We start from the raw sequence: 15,966 nt of genomic DNA on the forward strand, positions 1-15,966 counted from the left end.
ACAATGTATGTGTTGAAATATCGTTTGTACAAATATTTGGAGCTTTTACATTTATAAACATTTTTTATTTATTATATGTGACCTGGTCTATGAAAAGGTACCTTACGTGTCAAAAAATCATTTTCCACTTTTTTGTTGATTCGAATAGTGTGTGAAAGGCTCTTTAAAATGGTGAAAACCAGAAAGTCATAATTTGTTTAAAAGTTTGTTAAAAGTAAAAAAAAAAAGAAAAGTACAAATACGAAAAAACTGAAAAGTTTAAACTTTAACTGCTGTTTTCTCGAAAACTTGTTTTCACACGTAAGGTACCTTTTCGTAGACCAGGTCACATATATTTTTTAAATATTGCTTGTGTACGTGTGCAATAACGCTTTATTTTGTTTTAATAATTAGTATTTGTTATATTTTTGGTTATTGTTTCTGAATTATAATAATTAGGCGAACAATAAAAAATTGACAAATATTAATGATCACAAATATTATACCACACTTTGTTTGGAAATCTATCATCCCTGTTTTGTTGGAGATCTACCACTGCTTTTATTAATATATCATTACTGAGGTGACAACACTGTTTACAACCCTGCGAAAATTCTCTCTCTTCATTCATTTGTTTTTGACTCTCTTAAACTGTTCTATAAGGCGGTGTTTGTTCGTAGATGACGTTTGTTTTCGTTTGATTTAGTGAAATTTTACTATCGGCGAAACAAGTTAAATAAATTAATAGCGTTTGCGGCTTAATTGTTTCTACACCATAGAAAGAATATAATAAAACTTGTTTAATAGTTCTGACGTATAATGGGTTGGGGATTTGTTACTTGTGGTCCCAATGAAGCGCTTGTGGTTTCGGGTTAGTATTTTTGTGAATTCTAATTGGGATTCTAATGCCAGCAAAGAAAGTGAAATTATATATGACGTCATTTTGAGGGATATTGATTTTTTTTTTATGTTCGACTTAATAGCGCTGTACGAATTGTGCCAATTTAAATTTATAATTTTGCGATGTGTAACATTTTTAAGTGGCGCTTTAGCCACTAGGTGCAACTGACCTTGGGATAGAACGAGGTTCTAGTATGTACATTTGTATAAAATTGTTCCACCCAATACTGTCAGTATGTATATATGTACATGTAGGTATGTATATATTTGTATATATTATGAGACGGGTGTTTTTTTAGCGGTAATGAAATCATTCTTCAAATCTGAATATTATTTCTTATGACAAAGCTGGTTTAGTAACATACAGAGGCCAATGACTTGACGTACTTGCACAAAATGTAGTCCAAAGGAGTTAAATGTGCTACTTAGACTATCTTTTACCTAAAAGGTCCTTTTCTTAAGAAGATTTGGTCACTAAAAGGAAATTAATGGTTTCACACCATTTTGCGCCGTTTTATCTGGAACCGCTTTTGCAGAATAAAAAATTCGTGCGATATTTGCCTGTAGTGCTCACCCGTGATGTTCTTGTTTATTTCATCATTTACTACATCTAACTGAATTTTTCGGCGTGTATTGAGGCTTTCAAGAGCCTTGCTAAAATTGTCATGCCAACAAAGGCAATTGTAATATAAATGGCAGTCGCATTCGTGACACAGCTGTGATCGGTGTGTTTTTTCTCAGTGCTCTGGTTTCATTTGGAAAAAAAAAAAAGAAAAGGCGTAGTGAAATAGAAAATACAAAAGATAGTGACATTTTTTTTCGCGGAATTCGGTGTATAGCGCTGTAATAGTTCTGTTTGTGAAAACCACGTGTTTTTTTTTTTTTTTTTTATTACTTCCTGGAATTTCTACCTGAAAGGCTAACGTATAGAGTTTTCCTACCGCAAAAGTGCCTGCGGTAAGCCGCAAAAAAGGTGATGCGATGGCGTCCTCAACGCCTTCGGCATCGTGCTCAGCAGAGGATTTTGAGGAATTTTGCGCTAGCAATGAATCTCTGATCCATAAACCTGCTAGTGATAAAGTAGATACAAATCTGCGAAAGACTAAAAATAAAGGTCAAAGCGATATATTTAAGAAAAAAAGAGTGAAACATGTTCTTGATCCGACCAAGACACATGCTTCGGTTGAGAAGAGTGGATCTCAGTCAGATGGAAATGAGAGTGAGGAGATGATGGAGTGTGAGGTTGTAAAATCTTCGAAAGACTCCGTAAAAATGCAAACTATTTCTAATGCTGAAACTGGTACAGTTGATAAAAATGCAACTACCAATAAAATCCAAAATACAAACAAATCTGATAGCTCCGTTTACTATCCATCAAATTTTATAGGCAAACCTTTTGTTTTGGTAGACACCTCAGAGTGTGACCTATTCAAAAATATCAAAATTAGAAATGGCATGAGCCTATATCAGCATATCCGTCACTTAAAAATACAGGATATTGATATAATTGAAGCAGTTGGTGTCACCTTGTATAAGGTATTCTTCTGCAATCCCAAATCGGCAAATAATTTCGTAACCAACAATGACATTCTAAAAATGAAACTTAAGCCGTTCATTCCCAGAACGGCCTTTGAAACATATGGCGTAATTCGAGGAGTTGCGCTTTACCTTTCAAATGAAGAAATTCTGAGAGATATAAAGTCCGCTAGCAAGGTAAACTTCGTACAACGTTTCCTTAGACGTGATCCGGAGGATTCAAGCAAATTTCTCCCAACCTTCTCAGTTAAGCTGGGATTTTTGGGCAACAGCCTACCTAAGGATGTGAAGCTTGAGTATACAAATTTTCAAGTAGAACATTACTATCCATCTGTTAGACAATGCTACAACTGTGGAAGATTAGGACACACACAAAAAGGCTGTAAAAGTAGTAAACGCTGCTTGCTCTGTGGAAGTATGGAAGTTTGTATACCGCCCTGCAAAATAACTCAATGCATTCTATGCAAAGGTAACGACCATAAATATTCAGATAGGGAGAAGTGTCCAGTATGGAAGAAGGAGAATGAAATTAATAAATTGAAAACAGTAAAAAAGTTATCGCGTAAAGAAGTGCTAAATACTTTCTTTCCGAGAAGCAACAACCGCTTCGATGTCTTAGATGTTGAAGATACGGATTTTCCGGTACTGGTTGAGAACGACAACATGATCGACTCTAATGAAGTCATAAATCGTTCCTTGACAAAAAAGAAATATAGCTCAGTTGTCAAGAAGGGTGCAATTCCCAAACAATCTTCTGTCAAGCCTGATAAAGTCTTGAACAAAAATACTAAGCCTCGTGTGGTTCCAGTCTTTGAAAGACAAGACTATCAAATTACTTCCCAGCTAGAAAAGGTGTTATGGGAGCTAGTGAAGATAGCTAAAGCTACTTGTGTAAGACTAAATGATACTGAGACCCTTGCCCAGGTCACCAAACTGAGCGGTATGAGGGATCAGATTTTGGCTAATCGAGACGTAGCACTTTCTAAGTGCGGTTCGGCATCAGTAGATTCATTAGATGAAATGTCTGCAATATAATTGCCAATCTTTGAAGACAAATATAGACAATATTGATTATTATATTAATAATAATCGTGTCGATGTGGTTTGTCTTAGTGAAATATTTGAGTATAATGAAAATAAATGTAGAAAATTTATCAATTTTAATATCATTAGAAAAAACAGACCAGATGGCTATGGGGGTGTTGCCATAGCCCTGAAAAAACAGATTCAATTCAGGAGCATAACTTTTGCTTCTAATCTGGATATAATTGTTGCAAAGACGGTTAATTTAAACCCAAACTTTGTAATTTGTGCGGTCTACTTCCCTCCAAGTCTACACTTAAATGAATTTGCGACCGAAGTCAAAAGGTTGTTTCAGTTTCTAAACGGTTTTAGAAATGTGTTAATTTGTGGGGATTTCAATGCCAGATCGACTGTATGGGGTGACAGTTTAAATTCACCCAGAGGTAAGAAATTGGTTGAACTTGTAAATTCATCCGATTTCTGGTGTCTGAACAATTCTTGTTTTACTTTTAAAAGAGATCTAAACAGGACCGATGGGTCGGTTTTGGATCTAACCTTCACAAATGCTCCTACCAACTGTACTTGGAATCTTCTGCCTTTTCAGCTTGGTGGTAGCCACCATTTCCCAATTCTAATAGAGTTCTCCAAAGTTAGTATTAACAATCCCAAATTTCTGGCCAAAAAGAAGCTTCTAAATGCCTTAGGGGATATTTCCTTTGATCCATGTTTCGAAATGATTGAAAATAAACTTCAAGAAGAAATATCTGCTGCCACCTTCCGTTGGTCTGAGAAATGCAAACCAAAGGCTTGGTGGAATGAGGGACTAGCCAAGTCCTATCGTCTACTTGTTGCTGCTTACAAAAAAGCTAAACACTACCCATCTCCGGAAAATTTGGAAGTAGCTTTGCAACGCAAGAAGGTGTGGCAAGCTGAAGTAAAAGAGGCCAAAAAAGAAAATTTTGAGGAAAAAATAGCGGAGCTGAATTGTAATTCAAATTCGAGAGAGGCGTGGAATTTTGTTAAATGCCTTAGAGGAGTAAATGGATATTCTGCAGACTCTAAGTGGAACTCAGACAATAATGATGTGTACCTTAAGCATTTGAAATCACAGGTACCACCCAACTCTGCTGTCTGGCAGGAATTACCTAATACAACTCCTGTATCCAGGCTAGCCTTTCAGTATGATGAAGTGGTCACGGTGCTTAATGCCAAAAAACGGCGCTCAGCAGGAGGCTGTGATGGAATAACCTACGACATGATTCGCGCTCTCTCTGACAAAAGCTTATGCAACCTTCTAACAGCTCTAAATGACGCTTTTCTTGCAAATAATATTAGAGAATCGTGGAGATGTATTAAGATTGTTCCCATTCCAAAAAAAGATAAAGACCTCACAGACTTCAAAAATTTTAGACCTATTTCCTTGATTTCAGTCATGTTAAAGTTAATTAACCAAATGCTCAAGCTAAGAATAACCGATGCCTTTGATGGGAGTCGCGCCCTCCCCAGGAACTCTTTTGCGTACAGGAAGGATAGATCGGCTGCTATGTGCATCAATCAATTACAACATGAAATTGCTATATGGAAAAATAGAGGTCTTAAGGTTATACTCCTTACTTTGGATATAGAAAATGCCTATAACTGTGTAAGGGGTAATCTGTTAGTTGATATACTCAGAAAAAAAGGCATAGAGGGTCATTACACGTCCTGGATTGCGAATTTCCTATCCAATAGAGTCCTAAAAATTGGTACGGATTCGGTTGTTGTAAGTGACGGCTTACCCCAAGGTAGCTGTTTATCGCCTATACTTTTTAATGTCTATACGGCTAAGTTGCACGATATTCAGGATAGTTGTACCGCTATCTATCAATTTGCGGATGATTTTATTATTGCCTCATATCATAGAGATTTTGATTTGGCTGAGGCCAATCTCCACAGTAAAGTTCGAGAGTTTAATCTTGTGGCAAATACGTTAAATCTGTCATTCAACCTTGAGAAATGCAACCTGATGTATGTTGCAAAGGGAAACCGTAAAACTCTGAACAATAATTTTGGCAGTGTGATGATTAAACAGACAAAAAGTATCAAGTTCCTTGGTCGAGTAATAAGCTCATCACTAACCCTAGGAACGCACTATGATCAGATAATCAAGGACTCGGCCTTCAATTTAAATTTTTTCAAGATGTTGACTTCTGTCAGGGCTGGGTTACACCCTCAGACTGCTATGAAGTTCTATAGAAGCTTTATAAGATCAAAAATTGAGTATTGTAGGACCACCACCGGTCATGCAAATAAGACTGTGATCAGAAAGATTACTACCTTTCAGAATTGCTTCCTTAGGAGAAGTTTAGGGGTTCCTCCAGCTACACCAGTTCCCTTGTTGTATGCTGTCGCCTATGAGTTACCACCCACTGAAAGATCTCTTTGGCTTACGGCCAAAGAAATCGTGAAATTAAAACAAACAAACTCTAGCATTTACAAAATGATTGAAAACTCTGCAGAGGTTAAATCCAGTTATAGCTTTGTTTTCAAAAAATTTGAAGAGATTTTTGTGAATACCAATGTAAAAGTAATGACCGTAAACTGTGAAAACTTGGTGGTGATAGACGACTCCTTGTCGAGAGCGAAAAGCAAATTTTCTAATCATGAAATTAAAGCTATTTTTGCTGAAAAAATCGATGAACTCAAGCGTAATGGTGTCGATCTTCTGGCAACTGATGCGTCTGTTGAGCGTAATGCCGTTGGGTGTGGCATTTTTAATGTTACGAACAACACGGAGCATTTGTTTAAAATAGAAATGCGAACCTCCTCCACTTTTGGTGAGTTGTGGGCCTTGCTTAAGGCCTTAGATATTGCGAAAGAATGCAAAATGAGCAAGATCTGTATTTTTACTGATAGTCTGAGTTCATGTCTGCTGCTCAAGAAAGCAAGCTCCAACAACTGCTGTGTTACTCTTTTTAAACAAAAAGTAAATGAATACGGTTTTGACAGTGTTCGGGTGATTTGGACGCCTGGACATGTTGGTATTCCAATAAATGAAAGAGCCGATGCTATTGCAAAAAAAGCTGTTTGCTACGGCTCAATATTGAGCGTAGAATTCACTTTTGAAGAGGCACTCAGAATTATAAGAAATTTAATATTCAAGGATTGGTATGACGGCTTTCGTTCTTTCTCAGAAGAAAAACCAAACCTTTTTGCCAAACTGCATGATTGCTTGCCGACAAAGCCTTGGTTTCATAAAACTTCCTTTGATGTCAAAATTATCAAAATGGTAAATAGAATACTAGTAGGATGTACTTATGACAGCGTATATTTGCACAAAATAGGGGCAAATGACACTGATCTTTGTATGTGCGGTGAAATTAACTCTTACGTTCACAGAATCTTTAACTGTCCACTCCTTAATCACATCAGAACAAATTACAGCTTTTTTGATTCATACACGGACCTCGTTTCCATATTTAAAAACAATGAAGTCTTTAAGTCTTTTATTGCATTTCTTGGTGCTGCCAACCTTTCCTTTTAAATAATGTCACTCTCAAAACTTTGATGCGCCAGAGCACTTAGTTTTGCATACCGAAAATAGGTATTTTTCAATACCAAACGTTGAACACCCTGGCTTTTTGTGGATGTAAAATCCCGCCAAACACATCTCAAATTCCAAAAAAAAAAAAAAGTAATATAAATGGAAAAACAGGAGTAAGTCTCATCACGGAACACGAATTTGACTATCGAAGATCTTTTGGAATTAAATTTTCACGAGTTGTATAAGTATTAAAAACATTGTTAACTTCAAAACATTTTCACAAATATTGCTATCGAAAATTCTACAGCAACACCCGGTGCCTACAATAATTGCGTGAAATTGCTTTTTAACAAGTGGTTATTTGAGTCATGAGACGCTGGTAATTTTTTTTTTGTATAAAAAAGATAAGCCATAAACGATTTTCAATAAATAATGGCTTACATCGAACATAAATGCATATACATACATACGTGCATTTATAATTATATGAATAATAACAATTTACTTGCATTACACAAAGGATGCTGCTACATGAAGCCATTGCTGGTTCCTGGCGGACGGGCCTTCGTATGGCCTACCATACAGCAAGTACAAAGGTATGTTAATTATTTGAGATATTCGTTAAAACAAATATAAATAATGGATTTACTGTCTTAGAATCTCACTCAATACGATGACACTGCAAGTGGAGAGTCCCTGTGTTTACACCAGTCAGGGTGTACCCATTTCGGTAACTGGCATTGCACAAGTAAAGATTCAGGGACAAAACGAGGATATGTTATTGACTGCTTGTGAACAATTTCTCGGCAAAGGCGAAGCTGAAATACAGCATATTGCGTTGGTAACGCTTGAAGGGCATCAGCGTGCAATTATGGGCTCCATGACGGTTGAAGAAATCTATAAGGATCGCAAAAAATTCAGTAAACAAGTGTTCGAGGTGGCGTCATCTGATTTGGCCAACATGGGCATAACGGTTGTCTCGTACACCATCAAAGACATACGTGACGAAGAAGTGAGTTTTAATAATAATTTATCATAGCTAAATACACAGTACAAACAAATGCACCACTTGCACAGCTAACCTTAAAAATACTCAGAAAAGACAAATTATTTCGGCATCCTCTTGTTTTGCGAACTCAAACTACAATTACCCTTTGTAGTATGCAGTTTGTTTATACTAATCGCACACTTATATCCTTGATATCTTTTTATTTAGATTTACATTGTTTTATTTTACTTCATTTTATTTCATTTTACACGTATCTCACTTTATTTAATTTAATTTTGCTCTTTTTATGGCATCAACCAGTCTATTTCAGGAGATTATATGTTACTATTTAAAGTTCACAAGTACTTTAATTTATCAATATGCTCTATAAATTCACGTAGGATCTGGCTTTATTGTATATCTATCCATTTACCACTATCTATTGCTTTGCTAATTAATAACCAAATTTCAAGTAGTACCTATAACATAGTTTGAATGAATTTCTGCTGAAAATAATTTCTTCTTTTTTCGGAATGGTGAATGCATACTTAATGTGATTTTTACAAATTGCGTTTTTCGTAATGAAGGGTGATTCAAAGGTATGTTTAATATGTTATAGTTTTTTGTAGTAATTTATAATTGTTGGTTTGTGTTGCTTTTAGTGATTAATTTCATATAGAAATATATAAAAAACACACGGAACTATAAGATTGTTTATAATATGTAAGCACTTTGAATATACAAATACAACAAAAGTATGAAAGTAATTAAAATCTTTAATATTGTGAGTTAGTTTTTGTATCGCTGTTCGTATTTTAAAATATTTTTAGTTTTATTATTGTTACTATTAAATGTAAAAAATAATTAGTAGTAAATTATAAAAATTAAATTATTAATTATGAAAAATAATTTATATTAAGATAATGATTAAAGGTTATAAGTTAAAAATAATATATATTTAAATATATTTATGCATGATTTACAGTTTTTTTATGAACAAATAATTTTTTTATCTGCTCAAAGAATATAAATTGTAATTGATTTTGATGAATATCAATTGTTTCATGATTGTAATTTTTTATTTAGAAATAATAAATGCTTAATTTTTACTTCGCTGTTCAGGAAAGTAATTATTGATTTTTAGTTTTTTATTTGAAATTAACAATAAATCTTCTTTTGCTCAATAATAGGGGTTATTTTTTATTATTCGTTTTTTTACGCAAGAATAATTTTTTTTATGAGATTGATTCATTCGTTGAAAAAAAGAATAATTTTAATTTTTAGTGACGGGTAATCAAATAAAAAATTAAAAATATGTGCAAAAATAGAAGTAATACATGTTTAATTTTCATTTTTCTGTTCAAGAAAGTAATTATTGATTTAAATTTTTATTTGAAATTAACAAAAAATTTTCTTTTGCTCAATAATAAGTGTTATTTTTAATTAGTTTTTTTTTTACTCAAAAGTTATGGTTTTCTTTATGATTGATTCTATTCTTTTATTTTTGTTAATGAGTAATCATATAAAAATTTAAAAATATGTGTAAATTAGAAGTAATAAATGTTTCATTTTCAATTCTCTGTTCAGTAAAGTAATTTTTGAGTTTTATGTTTTTAATTAAAATTTAAAGAAAATTTTTGTTTGCTCAATAATAAGGGTTATTTTTAATGTTTAGTTTTTTCGCTCGAGAATAATGTTTTTTTATGACATTTATTCTATGGTATTATTTGAGGAAAAAATTATTTTTATTTTTATTGATGAGTAATCAAATAAAAAATTATATTCGTACTACACAAAAAAAATTAAAAATATAAATATTTAAAGAATTTAAATTAAATATAAAAATTTAAATTAAAATAATAAAAAATTAAAAGCTATCAAAAGGCGATTATTTTTTTCCCAAAATATTTAAATGCTCAAAAGTAAATAATTTCGCTCAAGGAATAATGGCTATATTTTAGATAAAACCAAAAATTACAATGAGGTTTATAATTTTTGTAATGAGGCTCATAAAAGACACTTTTTCATGAGTTGGAAGGTCTCAGTAATGTGAAAATCAGGGATCTTCTAAAATTTTCGTAAAGCACATATTGGTTTTAAGAGAGATACGGAGCAGTTCTCACGTGGAATCACAATGGGCTATGAAAATGGAACAACTCGGCAATCTAACCTAACCTAAAACTCATATAATAAAAATCATTGCAGATAGGATTGAAATTTAGCAATTCAAATATTTGTATGTATTCAAAAGTTATTTGTTAAATATAAAATATGTTTTTTTAACTTAATAAAATGTAATGTTATTTCTTATGCATGCAATAAAAAATGAAATTTGCACAGATATCGTTTCTAAACCTGATGTGAGTTGTGGAAATGTACAGGAAATATTTTCATTGGTCACTAAGAAATAAGGCACATACAATTTACTTACATACACTCATTCATACATGTATGTGGTTGCTTATGAATTTAGCATTATTGTAAATACTGGCTTTAAAAATTTTACTCAATTAATCGCATGTTGTCATATGTATGTATGTATGTATAATTGGCGCTTACACCCTTTTTGGGTGTTTGGCCGAGCTCCTTCTATTTGTGACGTGCGTGTTGATGTTGTTCCACAAATGGTTGTCTTATACTTGTACAAAATACAAAGTGTATTACCATAAATATGGAACGTTTATGTATTTGTCGCCATGACGTAACGCATAAAAACTCTATTCCTGCTATCTATTCGTACACAATCCCACTAGTGGTGCATCTCACAAATTTTGAATTTTCTATTTTAACATTTTCAGGGTTATCTAAAATCTCTGGGTATGGCACGCACCGCCGAGGTGAAACGTGATGCACGCATTGGTGAGGCCGAAGCGCGTTGTGATGCCCAGATTAAAGAGGCCATTGCTGAGGAGCAACGTATGGCATCACGTTTCCTCAACGACACCGAAATCGCCAAGGCACAACGTGATTTCGAATTGAAGAAGGCCGCCTACGATGTAGAAGTGCAAACGAAAAAAGCCGAAGCGGAAATGGCTTATGAGTTGCAGGCTGCAAAAACAAAACAACGCATCAAAGAGGAACAGATGCAAGTGAAAGTGATTGAACGTACTCAGGAAATTGTCGTACAAGAGCAGGAGATACAGCGTCGCGAAAAAGAGCTCGAGGCCACTGTACGTCGACCAGCTGAAGCAGAAAAATTCCGTTTGGAAAAAATAGCCGAAGCTAATAAACTTCGTGTCGTTATGGAGGCTGAGGCCGAAGCTGAATCGGTATGCTAGATGAGGAGTGGCAATTTTTCTTTTTATAAAGAGAAGCATTTTACAATATTACTTCATAGCACTACTGAGGCATTACTTTTGTTCATTTTAGATTAAAATACGTGGTGAGGCTGAGGCATTTGCTATTGAAGCTAAAGCGAAGGCTGAGGCAAGGCAGAAGGAACAAAAAGCGCTAGCTTGGAGTGAATACCGCGAAGCGGCCATGGTCGAAATGCTGCTGGAAACATTGCCAAAGGTAATTGGAACCTAGTTTTGGTGTTATTACTATTTTTTTATTCAGTTTAGGCACAAATAACAGAATTACTATTACTAAAATAGCATAGCGTACGGTTCAATTTATCTATAGACTGCTAGAAAAATTATTTTTAAAGTATTTTCGTTAGTTATTTGTAATAAAACAACTATTTTTCTCATGAATAGGTTGCCGCCGAGGTTGCTGCGCCATTGTCGCAAGCTAAGAAGATTACCATGGTTTCAAGCGGACAAGGTGATATCGGTGCTGCCAAATTGACCGGTGAAGTGTTGCAGATCGTTAACAAAGTGCCAGAATTGGTGAAGAATATTACTGGGGTCGACATTGCCCGGGTACGTCCTAATTCTGAATTTATTTAAAAGAGAAGGAAAAAAAAAGAAAATCGAAATATAAATTAGTAACCAAATGAGGGAAAGTAGAAAATTTTTTTTATTGTACAGTTTGAAAATTCATGCGCGGAACTAAAAGACTTAATTAATTGACAATGCATTTATTAGCTTAACGTTAAGAAAGTACATGAAAAATGTTTAATATGTGCATCAGCGAACGTTTGAGAACAGCGAAAATTAATATTATATTTATTTCTTTTTCAAACTTTGCCAATTTATTACTTTGCATTAAAGCATATATGTATCTCGTCGTATGAAGACAATTTTTGTAACATTTTAGCCACATTAAGGTGGGCTTGCTACTTTTCAAAATTTCTTTCCATTTTTCTGGCTTTTGATTTTTATAGGAAAAAGCTTATCGAAATTGCAAAATTCTTGTTTCGGAAAGAGGCAAAAAAAAGCAAAATGCTGCTATACTAAAAAATTAACTTTTTATAGAGAAAAAATATAAATTATAACTTTAAATTTTTTATTTGCGCATAAAATTATAAAAAAACAGCAAATAACACACATTTTTTGGTATGTTAAACCTAACTGGGTTTCAGCCACCGCGTCGTATTTATTTGCTTTAAAGCTTTTAGTCGTCTTTATTTGAATTCGAATTATTTGAAAAATTATGAGTAAACCGCTTTTAGCATTAATTTTGTCTTTTTGTGTAGTTCTTTTGCAAAATTTCGTAAATTGGGTTAGTCGGGCGAAATATTTGTTTGGTCGAAAATAAATCCATTATTTTTTCGATAGATGGCTGTAGTGATCGATATCTCGTAAAGTATCGATCAGACAATATAAAGTTTATGGTCGTTGTCAAGCTGACATTTCACACTAAAAAAATCCTTTTGCTGTTTTTGTTTGTTCCATTCAGTTGTGAGTTACAGGGTGTTAAAATGCAAGCCAGACCGCCGAAATTGTGAATGGTGCTTATGGTGCCGATACTGTAACTGCTAATTACGTGCAATTTTGGTTTCGTCGATTCCGTTCAGGCATTTTTGATGTTAAAGGAAATGTCAATAATATCGAAAATGTCGATAAGATCACAGAAATAATCGAAATTGACCGACATGTTAGTAGTCGGAGCAGCGCCAAGGAGCTAAAGATCGACCATAAAACAGGTTTAAACCATTTGCGTAAAATAATGGATTTCTTTTTCCCCAAACTAATATTTAACAAAAAATTTCAGTAGGGATTACTGAAGAAAAGTATTGCGTAAGGATTATAAAGAACGAAGAAAAACATTGACTATTTGGAAATAGCTTTTTTTAATTCTAAAAAGAGAACTGTTATTATGCTTTTGAAATGTATGAAAACAACGTTTTGGTACTTCTATTTAGTAGTCAAGCGTTCGCACAAAGCAAACAAAAAATTCTATAAAAATAGTTAAAGTTCTAAAAAAATGTACAAATAATTTTGATAAAAAAAATGTTTGCTTTCAATACAGTACCACCTCGATATAATAAACTAGTCATAGAAGAAACACTATCGCACTGCTGCGTTGCTTGAAAAATATTTTTATACAAAAATTACCTATAAAAAAGAAATTTGAAGCACCGAAAAGCATCTTAAACTGTACATATTGATTTCATAGTAAACTTAAAGCCTTAGTTCCGTTTATGCAACAGTCGGGTCCACCTTGTCAGAACCACATGTATTTATATGCGTTTGAAGACTGCCATTCTAGTAGGATTAGAGAAAACATAGCGAAATGCTCACTAAATAGCTTGAATAACTTTTTTACTAATATAAATAAAAAAAAAATAATTTTGAGTAATGGAAATCATTGTTTTGACTTTTACGCGCTCTATTGCTGCTCTGTTTAAACACGGCAGTTGTTGCAAGTGTCAAATATGATTGCAAAAATTATAAATCTTCCGATAGGGTGATTAATTTTGCGCCACCTTGTGAATGGATTTAGAAGTTTTTAATTTTTAATTGGTTATAAGAAATAAAAAATAAAATTCAAGCAGCTAAATTCATCCGAATTTATTATATCGAGATTTTGACGATATATGTATGAATGTAACGAAACCATCGATGTACCGAAATACTTGTTCACAACCTTGTAGATTTTATATCAAGCAGTTTACCATATTCTTATATAAACTGAACCTGAAAATCATATTTTTACTTAACGTTTTCATGCACATTTTTCCCACATTTTTTCTCAATTTAATTTACTTACGCCTTCTTTTTTGTTCATTTCAGTCTGTGCATGCTGGCTAAATTACAAACACTATGCTTCTACCAAAAAAAAATAATGAAGTAAAGAACGCACACGAATATGTATTGCACAAAAGAAAAAAGTGTCAAAATTCTTAAACCAAAGATTCTTAAAAGACGTAACCACAAAAAACAAAAAAATTGCCATAACGAATTATGTCCTGCACATAAACATATTTGTATGTAAATTTGGAAAATGACAACGATACATTTTTGGAAAAAAAACATTTTCGACAAGTGTACATAAAATTTATAAACAACACAATAAGTAAGCACAAGAAAATTTCCAAATTCTCTAAAAGGATGTGGGATCGAGGAATTTGACATTTTGCTTCATGCATCAAGGTGTTGTTAGTCTTAAGCGCAAAATCGCAAAAATTTACTTTGAAAACAAATGCAAAAAAATCTATAAAAATCTAAAAAAAATAATATCGAAAAATACTTGTAATGGAAGACAAATTTATAAAATATAACCAAAATGTAGCAACTGTACTGCTGCGCGAATTGCATACAAAATTTTGTCTATCTTTCTAACATTTACAATTTTCAAAACATACTCGCTCTACTTATAGTCGTATATCAAGTACACTTTCAAGATTAACAGCTATACACACACACGCACGCCTACTTACCCACTTAACGCCTGTACTTCGTTGCAAGTAAATAAATTTCAAGTGAATTGTTTTTCCAAGAACAGCCCATAATTAATCAGCCAGTAAGATTGTAAGCAGTTTTATACTATGTAACTCAAACTACAGAACTATTATGTCGGTTTGGTTGAGACAAGTCGCACTGGCTGTTTTAGTAGGAAACCCATTTAGTTTGCGAATATTTGCTGAGATAAAGCTTGTATGTGCGTGCATGTGTGTGTATGAAAAGACTTCTGCGTAAGAGCAACAATGAGAAGTGGAATTTTGTATTGTGACGGTAGTTGAGATTAGTGCATTATTTTGCAAGAAGTTCATATTTCCTTAAACGTAATAAAAAAATTAATATGTAAAAATATTATATTTATATGTATGTGTTTTTTTTTCAATCCAATCCAGTATAGTTTTGAAACTTCGTTTACGCTCTACATTTACTGCCTTTATATATACCGTTTGGTTGAAATAGCAACTTTTCTAAGCGCGGAATAACATATTTTTCTAATTTTTTTAAATAACTAAAATTTGTACATTTTTGGAAAATAAAAAAAATGTGTTAAAATTGAACCGAATATTTTAATTTTAGTAAAGCGTGTCGAAATTTAAAAATATAAACACTCTTATAAGCAGAAGTTGACAAAGACAGCAGACAAAAATTATTTTTATGAAATGAACATCATTTGTGGAAGAACAAGAGAAAATTATAAAAATTTGCATTCAACTTTTCGCGTCACTCTACACAGTTGGAGTTGTAAACGACGAAAACAAAAATATTTATGAAACAACTATCATTTGAAGAACAACTTCCTTAATACTTATTGCATTTATCTATCTACCGAATATGTAGCGAATATTATTGGCTTTAAAATTTATAATCGAATTTGTATCCTTCACCTTTTTAATTTAGAATATATTTATATTTGTGTATCAAACTTGTAATTTGTTTGTCTGAATAAAAACATTTTTTGAACTTCGAATATAAAAAATATGCATCTGAATGAGGAAGGGAGGGAGGTAGGGTGAGTAAGGTAAGTTCAGCATTTCACCATGGGAGCCATTTTCTTCAACTTCAAGGTACTCAGTTTTACAGTCCATTCAATTTTAGTTTGTAAATTAAACATTATATCTTGAAGTCGCCCAAAAACCGCGTTGATTTTTGAAAATTTGTTTTTCATACGGTGCTGAGAGGTTTTTTCCAAATGAAGCACGTGTTCGGAAGTTTTTTATAACGCAGAAAAT

General features: G+C 33.0%; 1 protein-coding gene across 2 annotated transcripts; it reads left to right on the forward strand.

The window, feature by feature from the left end:
* Positions 1–624: 624 nt before the first annotated feature.
* LOC129244468 (flotillin-1) lies at positions 625–15,099 on the forward strand. Of its 2 annotated transcripts, XM_054882108.1 has the most exons (8): positions 625–850; positions 7,482–7,557; positions 7,619–7,973; positions 8,537–8,548; positions 10,748–11,218; positions 11,319–11,462; positions 11,648–11,812; positions 14,069–15,099. In XM_054882108.1, exons 1-8 carry the CDS (start codon positions 799–801, stop codon positions 14,084–14,086), a joined length of 1,293 nt encoding a protein of 430 aa, XP_054738083.1. In that variant the 5' UTR covers positions 625–798; the 3' UTR covers positions 14,087–15,099. The 2 variants fall into 2 exon arrangements, with proteins under 2 accessions (XP_054738083.1, XP_054738084.1); XM_054882109.1 differs by lacking the exon at positions 8,537–8,548 and having other exon boundaries at positions 626–850.
* The last annotated feature ends 867 nt before the right edge of the window (positions 15,100–15,966 follow it).

The sequence above is a fragment of the Anastrepha obliqua genome, chromosome 4 (genome assembly GCF_027943255.1).
Source record: "Anastrepha obliqua isolate idAnaObli1 chromosome 4, idAnaObli1_1.0, whole genome shotgun sequence".
NCBI classification, from domain to species: Eukaryota; Metazoa; Arthropoda; class Insecta; order Diptera; family Tephritidae; genus Anastrepha; species Anastrepha obliqua.

Excerpts from the sequence above, each read along its gene's own strand:
- LOC129244468 (XM_054882108.1), top strand. The coding sequence starts at position 799 with ATGGGTTGGGGATTTGTTACTTGTGGTCCCAATGAAGCGCTTGTGGTT. Across the intron at positions 7,558-7,618 it reads ACCATACAGCAAGTACAAAG|AATCTCACTCAATACGATGA; the intron begins GTATGTTAATTA and ends TTACTGTCTTAG. Across the intron at positions 11,463-11,647 it reads TGCTGGAAACATTGCCAAAG|GTTGCCGCCGAGGTTGCTGC; the intron begins GTAATTGGAACC and ends TCTCATGAATAG.